Source organism: Enhydra lutris, unplaced genomic scaffold (assembly GCF_002288905.1).
Source record: "Enhydra lutris kenyoni isolate GAN:26980312 unplaced genomic scaffold, ASM228890v2 scaffoldscaffold10, whole genome shotgun sequence".
NCBI classification, from domain to species: domain Eukaryota; kingdom Metazoa; phylum Chordata; class Mammalia; order Carnivora; family Mustelidae; genus Enhydra; species Enhydra lutris.
Genome location: NW_019154094.1, coordinates 20,509,499 through 20,521,737, shown reverse-complemented (window position 1 = coordinate 20,521,737; position 12,239 = coordinate 20,509,499). Strand labels below are relative to the sequence as shown.

General features: G+C 45.1%; 1 protein-coding gene across 2 annotated transcripts in view; it reads right to left on the bottom strand.

Annotated features, from left to right (window-relative positions):
* Positions 1-5,794: 5,794 nt before the first annotated feature.
* Positions 5,795-12,239, bottom strand: part of LOC111144220 (synaptoporin) — a 315,398-nt gene continuing 308,953 nt past the window's right edge. Inside the window, exon 5 of one of the 2 annotated variants that reach the window (XM_022498432.1) lies at positions 5,795-7,508. In XM_022498432.1, coding sequence (XP_022354140.1) covers positions 7,251-7,508 — 258 coding nt within the window. In that variant the 3' untranslated portion in view covers positions 5,795-7,250. The remainder of the gene's footprint in view (positions 7,509-12,239) is intronic. The other variant, XM_022498431.1, reaches the window with a different exon arrangement.

Sequence of the window (12,239 nt, the reverse complement as noted above, 5' to 3'; positions counted from 1 at the left end):
CTAGATTCTAAGCTTTGCCCTTATTTACTAAACCACACTTCTGATGTCAAAACTTTGTGTCATGCAGGCATGGGCCCCACAATGACCAGTAGTGAACAGGTCATTAGTGACCTCTTAGTACATGTGACTCAGTGGAGGGTGGACACCAGCATTAAATGGTGGAGAAAACAAAACAAAACAAAACAAAACACATGAAGTACAATGGAATGGAACAGAACTGAATCTAGTAAAAAACGGAGTGTCTCGTGTGGTAAAGGTAAGACTTATTTTGTGAAACTCTGAGTTCAGTGATGTGGGTGCACTGGGGCACATTCAAAATGTGCTTACTGTTCGGAGGGCCTGTCCCATGAAGAGATGAGCCCAGAGCCTTGTGCCATCGCTGCCGCTTCTGTAGAAATGCTCCCCCTCCAGGCATCCTCTAGACCATCAACTTGTTAAAATTCTCCATAGCATACCAGGAGCTACACTTGGGTTTTTGTTGCTTGTTGGTTTGTTTTCTGATTGAGAGCTCCGTGAAGTAAGGCCAATTACCAGAGAGTTGTCATGTTTATTAAACCCTATTTTTAGGCCAAGAAAAACTGTCATTTCCATTTCACTTTGCAACTGTACTCTCAAACATGCGTGCCCCTTCAAGTCTGAGAAGTCCTTGATTCTGAATGTTAGAATCAAACCTTGGCAGCCTAAAAAATTCACGGGAATTTATTCCCCGCCTTGTAGGAATAGAATGCAGAGTAAAGACCTGCGGTGGAGTGATGACTGAGGGTCAGCTAGGTCAACGGGTCAGATGGTCACGAAAGAGCTCGGCCCCGAAGGCAGCCCTTGACTGACGGCTCTGTCCTGATCTTTCCTCTTCTGAGTAGTTTTTGCTCTTCAGAAAAGGTCATTTTCTGAGACAAGCCCCAAGAGCCTCTGCTCTGTGCTCCTTAAGACTCTCGTATCTCCGGGCTCCTTCTTCACTGATCACCTTACCCTGTCCTCTGTCTCCTACAAGGAAATACCTTTGCCTTTGTCTTCACTCAGGCATTTGCTGGGAGCCATTGTGTCGACTTACCAGAATACAAGGCCAAGGGGCGTGAGAGGGATCCTGGGTGTTTGATCGACTGTCTCCATTTGATCCCGGGTCTGAGTTTTTCAACCATGGTGCCTGGCTAAGCACCTCTCCCCTTTCCCAAACGAGGACCCTAACTCTGACCCTGGTACTGCCTCTGTGAAGACCTGGTTTCTGCCTCCTGTTGTGTGTTGTGTTGTGCATTCGGCCTGGGCCGGGGTAGGCGGGGGGTTTCCCCTGATCTTCTGTGATCTTCTGTGATCTTTCACGGTAGTCAAGTCTCTCACGCCAGGCTTCCTTGGGGCTTGGTCCTGGATCTCCTCCACACCGAGACCAAGGGGATGTCTGTGTTGTCGGGGGAGATGTGGTCCATCGTGCTCCCTAGTGCTGGGCTGGGGACCGGCCTTAAACTCCAAGCATCATGTGATCCCATGGAGCCCAGTTTCAGACACCTAGGCACAGGTGAGAAGAGAACCAGGAAGCCAGACTGCCCAGACACCGGCGATGCTAGAACCCTGCCTCGAGCACACAGTCACCATTTCCAGCCGCTCAGCCAAAGCCTAGGACACAAATGAGTTAGATAACAATATTCTTTCTCCATGTGCAGGGTGTGACATCATCTAATTTCCTTGCTTGAATTCTTGGGATATTTGATGATGATTACATTAAAGGAGATTGGAAACAGACTTTGGGGCAAAGATCGTGGTTAGTGTGGCATAGGCTGAGTTTAACGAGGGCCTGGGCCCCCTGGTTCAGAAGTCCAGTATGGGAGATGGAGGATTTTTTTCTCTTCTGTAAGATCAGGTGAAGCTCTTGCACTTTGGTCAAAAATTCATCAGATCTTTCACTGCCCCTAAAATGGAACTAGCTTGTTTATTACTTATTGAGGCCTGGGGCAGGGGTGCAGAGGGGGATGGTGGGTGTGACGGATAGTCCTTAGCATGAGGCACAGGTATGGGCTTCAGGTGACTCCTGTATCATGACCTGGGGATGATGTAGTTTGCAAACAGGGTGATAAAGGTGATAAGAAAGCGTTCACTGAAATGAGCCAGTGAGGGCCAAGGTCTGCAGGCCCCACAGTGCAGGGAACCCTTTCTGTGTGGGCACAGTGGGAGCTATTAGTAAATATGCTGGAAACTTTCTTCAAGAGAAATAAGATTCTTTACCCTCTCTGGCTAGTCAATATGTTATATCACCTAGATTGCATATTTTATGAAAAACTTCTAACATAATGGCTTGCATAATGTATTACATTGTATTTGTTCAGCAAATATTTATTAAGTACCTGGTATATTCCAGGCCCTCTTCCAGGTGCTGAGAATACAGGTGTGTACATTTTAGTCAAGTCCCAGCCCTTTGTGGAATTTATATTTGAGTGGGAGAGAGATGCAGGACAGGTAAATAAATGAATACATCATGTAATTTCAGGTCTCTCTCTAATCTCTCCCATTGGACTATGAGTACATGGAGGGAAGAACTGTGTTTATCCAGCTGTTTCTCCAGCCACGTGTTGGACTGAACGAATGTTCGGTACCACCAGGAGCCCATCAGTAAACACTGCATTTTAATTTTCTAGCGCACCTCAGTGTAAGGGCTGTCGTAACCACGAGCTACCTGACTGGGAGCATTGTCAAAAGTTGATGTCTCAAAATATGAACTTTGAAAAGCCATCAGGTGCCACACATTAGTGAATGAGTCTGGGTCATATTCTCATAGAAAAGTTAGTGCTGTTGATGAAACGAACTATCAATTTTAATAATCATTACCAGCCACTGAGCACTCTGATTGGGCGACTCTGCTAGGAAATTTTCTTACCTTATGGGGAGGATAGTGTGGTAGGCAGAATAATGGCCCCGCCCCCAAATGCCCAGAACCTGACCATACCTTAATCCCAAGAACCTACGGGTACCTTAGGTTACTATGGCAAAGGAGCACTAAGGTTGCTGATGGAAATAAGGTTGCTAGTCTGTTGACTTTAAAGCCGGGAGATGATTCTGGCTCAAAGTCAATACAAAGATCCTTAAAAGTGCAAGATCGAGAGCGTGATGCCATGAGAGGAGAACGTGACCTGCTGTTGCTGGCTTTGAAGATGGAGCCAGAAGGTCAGGGGCCATGAACACAGGTAGCTTCCAGACGCTGGCAATGGCAAGGGGGTGGCTTCTCTCCCAGAGCCTCCGGAAGGGAACGAGCTCTGCCAACTCCTTAGTTTTAGCCCAGAGAGACCTATGTTGGATTTCTATCTGACAGAACTTCAAGATAATAATACCATTTTGTTGTTCAAGCCACCAAGTGCGTGTTCCTTAACTTCGGCAGTCAGAGAAACTGACAGAGGTAGATACCGCGATCTCACATCATGTGGATGAGGCGTCCAAGGCTCAGAGATACCGAGTACTTTTACAGGCTCACACAGCCTGGCCCCCGTGATGGAATCCAGATTTGCATTCGGGTCTCCTGCGAGACCACGCTTGTCCTCTGCTGCTAGGATGATCAGTTAGCACTGATAAAGCCAGTGACACATCTGAACATGCAACCCAGCTCTCAGCTCCCAAGACACAGATCCGGACCTCAGGTCTCCTTGGAGTCTGTTGTTCATGTTGAGAAATGCAGTCCTCATATGAGTTTGGGGTCTCCATGCTAAGTTCAGTGCAAACACGTATCATTAATAAATGTGAAATTTTAAGGTGGTCTAGGAGCCCCGAGAAAGCAGGATTAACAAAGGACTTGTAAAAAGAGGAGCAATGCTTGGGGCGATGTGTAAGTGACAGCATGCATCAAATTCTAACAGTGAGGTGACCTTGGAGATCAATCAGAACAGACTCAACTGTCTGAAGACACCAGAGGAGAAAATATCCTGGAGAAATGTCAGTTCACAGAAAAGAAGGGAAAATATTTTAAGTAAGAAAAACTGCTGTGTTTGCATTTTGCTTTTTTGGTGTGTGTTCACCAAAGCAGCATGAAAGCAAGTAAGGTGTCACATGAGGCTGTTTCTGGTGAGTAGGGAGATGACTTTAAGGTCCTATGAGCTGGTGTGTCTAGTTCACAGCTCAAGTCAGTTAGACCCTCTTCGGCTGCAAGAGGGCAGACAATCAAAATAGGAAAAAAGAGCAGTGGTTCAAAGATAGATCCTTTCTCAGTCTTTGGGTTGTGGCTTTAGAAAAGTCGGAGGCAGGACGCCTGGGTGGCTCAGTTGGTTGGACGACTGCCTTCGGCTCAGGTCATGATCCTGGAGTCCCAGGATCGAGTCCCGCATCCGGCTCCCAGATCCACGGGGAGTCTGCTTCTCTCTCTGACCTTCTCCTCGCTCATGCTCTCTCTCACTGTCTCTCTCTCAAATAAATAAATAAAATAATAAAAAAAAAAAAAAAAGAAAAGTCCGAGGCCTTTGAGAAGGGATCAGGGAAGAACTAAGAGAGTCAAGTAAATGGCAGCACAGGGGATTCTAACCCAGGCAAGCAGGATCTCAGGCCCCACCTGTTCCCCCTGGATGCATTACTTCCTTCCAAGGAAAGGTCAGGAAGGGGAAGTCACACGCCAAGATACATCTAGGAGCAGGGAAGCTTTAATTTCTGGTTAGGTCTAGTGTGGGCACCGGGACCTAGGCTCTCCTGCTACACTGATTCTGCCTTTCTGAGAAGGCCGGGTCTACCGCTTTTTTTCTTGAAACCAGAAGGAATAAAACCAGCTTAGTGAGATCCCCATTGGATTGCGGGAGCATTTAATTGTGAATCTGCCATGGACTGTGGAAGCTTATCTCTATCTGGACCAGGACAGGCGGTGCTTTCCGTAGATCAGAGCCCCAGGGTTGACTGCAGGCTCCGGGAGTTTCTCTACTTTGGAGAGTCCATGACAGTATAGGAAGCGGAGGTCTCACTCTCCTCCTGGAGAGCGCTGAAGGAAGCAGTCACATCAGCCACTTTCCCAGGAAATGAGAGGTCCCTCTTCCCATAGCCAGCCTGCTGCCTCGAAGATGTCAGCAGTCAAAGTCTGCCCCAGGGGTCCTTTATTCTTGTCCTCCTGCAGTCTACCCTCTACCCCGCAGCTCCTAGAACTTTCCAAAATGCTGATCTCATTGTGTCCCTCCTCTGCTTAAAATCCCGTAGTGCATTCCCTTAGCATTTCTGGGATAAAGACAGAATTCCCACTTGTGGCCGCCTGGCAGCTCTCCCCCCCCCCCCCCAACCCCCCCCCCCCCGGCCCCCCAAGCCCCCCCCCTCTGACAAAGCCCCCCTCGCTCACTCTACTCAGGCAACTAGACCCAGCCATCCTGTCTCCCACCATCTGAGCGTTTTGCAAGGCAGCTCTCTGCCTGGGATACTCTTCCCTGCCTCTCCATCTGTGTGAAACCCAGGGCTGGGCCTCCAGTCTTCAGCACCCCTCCCTCTAACTAGCCCAAGCCCCCCGGATAAACGTTCTTTCTCGTGGACTCCTCTGTCTCTCCGTGTTGCACACAGTGTAGGTGGGGTGTGATTATTTTCATGCCTGCCTCTCCTAATGGAGTGTAAGCTTCTCAAATGTGAGGCATATTTCTGTTTTTTCTTACTCTCACACCCCAGTCCTTTGCATAGCAGTGGGTGCAGAGGGGGTCCTAAAGTGGGAGAAGCAATGAACGAACAACCCGGGGCTTGGAAACAAGGGCAGGGGGAGAGATCGGAAACACGGCACATTTGTACCTTGTATAAAGGTATTAAATTCATTGTGAAAGCTAACTGGGTTCTACTGCAATTCTGCACTACCCAGCCAGCACTGTAAGCAATAATTTTATTAAGGTCGAATAGATATCACAATACAGATTTATCCAACAGGATCCAGAAACTGGTTACAGATATCATCTAAGAAACATGGCTGTTTTGTGCTACAATGCTTCCAACATCACAGATCACACAGAGTTTATACACTGATAACAACTTTTATCTGGAAATATAGATCCACGGTTTGCCCTCATTGTTGGGCCTCGATGTTTCAATTGAGTTAAAACAAAGAGGCGAAGATTGGCATTTTCTTGATAATGAATAAATTCTGAGAAATACTTCATGAGAACCCTCTTTGGGATCAGAGTTGCTCACAGAAGTCATTTCTAATTTATGGGTAACACTCAAACCAGAATTAGTAATTAGTAAGTTAAGCCGTGACTGGACAATTTTTAATAATTGGATCAAGGAACATATTAACTTTATAAATAAATAGGATTTAAAAGTTTAGCTGGTAGTGTAGGTTCTACAGGATGTCTTTTATAAATTAATATGTCGACACAATAGCTTCTCGACTATGGTGTCTGATACCTGCATCTCTATTATTCTAAGAAAACACACTCCATAAACAGAAACAGTTATTGGGCCCATTATTCATGGTCCTTAGGATAAGAGCCACAAAACACCATAGAAAGTTACAAGAATGTAAATATTTAGCTAAACAACTGAATAAATATTGGGCAGTTGCCATATATAACACTGCATATCGACTAATAGGGGAAAAAAAAAAATCCCAAATCTCAGTTACAATGCATTCAGAATTGGGCAAAGCCAAAGAGACAAATTTGCAAGTATACAAAGTAATGAATATATTTCTTTAAACGACCATTTAACAAATTCATGGTGCAAACTGGAAAATTTTCATAAATACAGTTCAAATGTTCATTTTGTGAGAAAATGCTTATTCATGCACTACATCATATGAGCACTAATTGATTCATCAAGTTAAAAAAAAAACAACAGAGTAATTGTCTGAAACAAATACTTAGAGACTCACAGTCCTACAGGGTCTGCAACCAAACACAGTAACACATGCACATGTGATTCACCAAGCTGTCTTATAGAAATCGTTAAAACGGCTTTTGCATCAAAACGCATTGGAAACTCAGTGCTATATAATTTACTTTATGCATAATACATACTAGAGACTTTTAAGCTACAAAATGCTTCTACTATCTCAACACACCTACAAAACGACCATAAAAGTATCTGTGTATATAACAAGGTACTTTCCAATTAGGCATCTATGACGAATAATGTATCTCTTCGCGTTGTCTCCTCTCTAAGTACCATTTATCATGACCCAGGCCTTTCTGCCTTAATGAGGACTCCAGCTCTCTGATTTACGTTCAACACCCTCTGCATTAATAATTGATTAAAACTCTTATAAAATTCTTCTGCCACTGGGATGGAAGGTGGTGAGGCTCGCGCCAGAAGAATGCAAATATGACCTCTTAAATCTGATTCGTAAAAGAAGCCGGGCCACTGGACTGTTGGCCAAACTCATCTGAGGATGGCCCTAGGCTCGCCTGCCGCCCATACCCACCACTTGACCCATAGCTGTCTTGGTTGTACCCGCCATGGTTATAGCTGCCAGAGTGTTTCTCCATTGGGTCGGAGAGATATCTCTGTCCCGAAGAATGCCAGCCGGTCTCCTTGAAAACAAACCAGATGTTTCCAGCCCAGAGGATAAAGTTCAAGAACCCAAAGACCTAAAGGAGAATCAGAGCAGGTGAGTTGAGAGATGGAAATGCAAGAAAAATCTCAATGTCAGAACACTCCTTCATGACACGTAAGGCTACCTTTCATTCAAAGATTGAGATCGCTTCTAATTTTTCATTTCGTTCTGCTATTTCATGTAGAATATCTTACCTTTATTGAATGCTTACCTTGTGTTCAGCACTGTAAAGGGTTTAGTGTGTATCGATTCATTCATTCTGAGAAGAAGGTGCTATGATTATATCCATATTCAAGATGTGAAAACTGAGGTTCAGGACAAGAATCTTGTTCAAGGTCACATGACATGCTAAGTAGTAAACAAGAGGCAAGCCCTGTTCTGACTCCATCGTCTGAGCCCTTACTTAAGCATTACTGTCTCCCCAAGTGAGGTAATCATTATTGTGTAAGAGGTCTTTGGGGGGTACAGAGTAGAGAACTTTCATTTTAACGATAGTGTGTTAATTTATAAGGTCACCTTCCTGTTATGGCTAGAGATCCTACTCTTTCAGCTCTTGTAGTGCTATAAAACATGAGTCAACTTAAAGACAGAGAAATATGGAGGAAGCACTCCTACAGGTGGTATGCGGGTGAGCTCACAAATAATGGTGCACACAGAGGTTGTGACTTTGAATAGTTGAACTTTCTGTGCCTCTCACATTCAGAAATGAATGTTGAAACCAGACAACAAGTGAAATGCAGGTTTCAGAGAAGCAGAGATATTTTCCCAAGACCTGGATGTAAAGCTTTCCCATAGAAATTCTTCTGACTCTCTAATAGGGCATTGTTGGTGAGTTCGAGGATCAGGTGTTGCCTCCCCAGGCCCTGAGTGTTTGAAGGAAGCAGAACTGTTTTCCTGGTGCAGGAGGTCCCAAACAGAATAGTTGTTCCCCTGCCTTTCCCCCGGGGGCAGTGGTTGACCTGGGAACTAACCACAGGTGGTCAATTTTAACAGCCCCCTACTGGAGACAGACAACAGGATGATATAAAGCTGTGAGGACATTAAGGTATATTTCGTAGCCATTCAGTGTGACAATGACCAATCAAAATGGACTTGGGCCACTGCCATAGCACTGGAATTTGGACACTGCAAGTCCCCTGCTGGGCCAGAATTTGTCCCTTGGTTGCTGGATGGTAGAATGGTGCCCGGTGGGTGGAAGTGGGGGGGGGGGGCTAGTGTAGTCAAGATGAGGTGCCTTGGGGCCTTGGAGTAGGGGATTTTCACCAAAGTATTTGCATATTTTAGCAGCAGGTCGATCAGGACATGCTACCTGAATGTCAACTTGGGAGTCATCCCGTGGGTTTTGAAATCAGGGTGGCCTCAACTCTACACTTTCTTGCTCTGTGATCTTGGACAAGGTAATTAGCCTCTGGAACTCAGCGTCCCCACTTCCCCACCCCCAAACTTAGATAGAACGAAGACAATTAGTCCTTCCTTGGGTGACAGTTGTAAGGATTAAAGAGAACACGTGTAAAGCAGCCAGACGGTGCTGGACACACTAGAAAGTGCTTACTGACTGGTAAGCTATGCACTGAATACTTGCCCCAGTATTTCCATGACTTGTATTCAGCTGGCTCTTTGGCTGCACCATAAGCTGACGTGGGACTTTGACAATAGGGAATGTGGGCAGCGCAAGCAGTACTTAGGCCCTCATGGGATTTAAAAGACTGGTTTATCCCTTCCTCCTTCTCTTCCATTCCACCCTCTTCTCTTCCTCTAATGTTAACTGACATTTGTTTATCATTATTTTATGCCGGGTTTCTGGCTCCTTGCTGAGGGAGACACAAAGCATAAATAAGGTACTCACAGCCTAACAGCTGTGTGATCGAAACGATGTAGGTAATCACCAATGAAACTGCTACCTGCACGCGGGAACGTTCATCCATGTGTATAGTAACCAGGATATTTTCCATCTGGGGAGATCTTGATTAAGCTGGATCTTTGCAAATATATGTCAATATGATTAGAAAAAATTATCAAGGAATCTTTTGGCCACAATCGGCAAACTGTGGAAAGAGCCAAGATGCCCTTGAACAGACGAATGGATAAAGAAGATATGGTCCATATATATAAATGGAGTATTACGCCTCCATCAAAAAGGATGAATACCCAACTTTTGTATCCACATGGACGGGACTGGAGGAGATTATGTTCAGTGAATATGTCAAGTAGAGAGAGTCAATTATCATACGGTTTCATTTACTTGTGGAGCATAAGGAATAACACGGAGGACATAGGGAGAAGGAAAGGCAAAGTGAACTGGGGGAAATCGGAGGGGGAGACGAAGCATGAGAGACTGTGGACTCTGAGAAACAAACTGAGGGTTTTGGAGGGGAGGGAAGTGGGGGGATGGGTGAGCCTGGTGGTGGGTATTAAGGAGGACACGTATTGCATGGAGCACTGGGTGTGGTGCATAAACAATGAATCTTGGAACACTGAAAAAATTTTTTAAAAAATTTTAAAAAGAGAATCTTTCCAGACACGAAGAGATGGCTTTGCCGAGAGCTCTCATTTCATGTTTCTTATTCCTTGATTTCTCCCTTTTGCTTGCTGCTACTTGGTTTCCAAGAAAGTTATGCTCAAGAAGAACCTAGAAATCAGGGAAATGCAACTTAAAAGCAAGAACATACACAAGGTGTCCCCATGCATCAGGAGAGGCGATGTCTTATTCCATTGTCATCACATCGATATCGCAGACTCATGGCTGGCACGTTGTAGAGGCTCATGGGCCCTTTAATCCTTTCTTGCCATTTTGCTGCAACTGAAATTGGAGTAAGGATTTTGATTCAAGCTCAGATGTGGGGACAACGGAAGGAGAGACCTCAAGAAATCGTGCATAGCGTGAGAAAGAATGAGGAGATGAGATCTAGATTAGCTGAGAAGATATGTCAAGTTTGCATATAATAAAGCCGGAGAAGCAGAAGTAGAAATTATGGATGGAAATTATGCTCAGGGAACCTTTGAAAGAAAAGTTGAGAGAGAGAGAAACAAACATTCCTTTCCCCTACCCCGTTCTTTGGGTTCTAACATGATCTGACACTTAGGAAAATGAAGGTATTGGGGAGGCAGGTTTTCTTGCCATGTACTGGACATCTGCCCTAGGCTGGGCACTGTGCTAAGTACTTATCATCTATCATCTCATTGAACAACAGTCTTGTGAGGTGTGGTTGATAATAGCCCCATTTTATAGATAATGAAACTAAGGTGTAGGGACCGGAATTAATTCGTCCAACGGCAGTCCATTATTGAATGGTGGAGATTCAAACCCTAGCAGACTAACTCCAGTGCTTTGCCTTTAACCGTTTTGAGTGGCAACAGCATTTGCGGACTTGGCTCTGGTCTGGCATTACTGTCATGACTTGGGAAGTCTTATGCAGGTCCCCTCACCACAACTACCTGCGTTAGAAATATCTGCGTAGCTCCCCACCTAATTGTGTTAGTGGGAAATCATAGATGCCAAAATGCTTTGGAGAAAGTAAATTTGTTACCGTGGTAGAGATATCACTGCTGTTGCTGAACCACTTACTCGTAGAGGTCAGCCCTTGTGGTGCATCTGGCTCTTCCTCCGAAGCCTACATGCCCCTAGTAGGCAAGCTGGTTGGGTTCTGGGAGCCATATTTTCTCTGCACCATTCCCCTAATCTCCAGGCAAGGTGGATACCTGGCCGGAAATGAGCTCATGAGATTCTCTCTGCCGGAAATGTGGGATTAAACCTGAGTGATTTTAGTTCAATCCAAGATGTTCCTTTGAAAAGGAACATAGGGGCACCTGGGTGCCTCAGTCAGTTGAGTGTCCAACTCTTGGTCATGATCTCAGGTCATGATCTCAGGGTTGTGAAATCGAGCCCAGCGTAGGGCTAGATGTTCAGCCAGCAGTCTTCTTGAGATTCCCTCTCTCCCTCTCCTTCTGCCCCTCCCCTGTTCACTCTCTTTCTGTCTCAAATAAATAAATAAATCTTAAAAAAATATATATATATAAAGAAATATAAACTCAGAACCCGTGGGGTGACTATCTTCTTTTGTGTGGACAGGAAGAAGAAAAAAAAATGCATCTGAAAAGAGACAGTGATATAACAGACATCCAGAAAGAAAGAGCTGAAGGGTGAAGGATGGGAACTGTCCAGTTTCCTGCCAATCCTCCAGTTTCTGGCCCCGGGATTCTGCTCTTAGAAGACACATTTCGAGTGTCTTTCTAATTACTTTTACTTTTCGTGAAAAGCTAGCTCAATGGGTTTTGAAGCCAAATGAGTTTGTAATGAAAAAAAAAATCGCAGCATTTGGCAGATAAATATTCTTTTCCTCTGCTTTTGGTAATAGACATTTTATTTCCCTCGCAAAGCCCAGTTGCAGTCAAGTGGCATGAGCTGGGTGCTGGAACTTGGAATCGGGAGCAGAGTAAGCAAGGTCAGACAGCACATCTGCTAGTGTCTGACACCCGGAACCTTGACCTTGCTCTAGATGCTGCTTTTTGTAGAGCCTGTTTCACCAGTTTCATAATTCTGAGCTACTTCACACCCTTCTGAAGATTTTTTTCCTGATGAGGTTCATCAGAGTCAGTTTCTATTAGTTGCAACCCAGAATTCCAGCACCTATGGGCACTGGTACAGAAGTGGGGTGCAGAGAACAGACATTAGGGACAGGCAGATGGTTTTTCGTTAGCTAACATGGATTGAATTTCCTGCCACTAGGACCCTTAACTGATGTAGATCCGTAATGACAATAGCAGC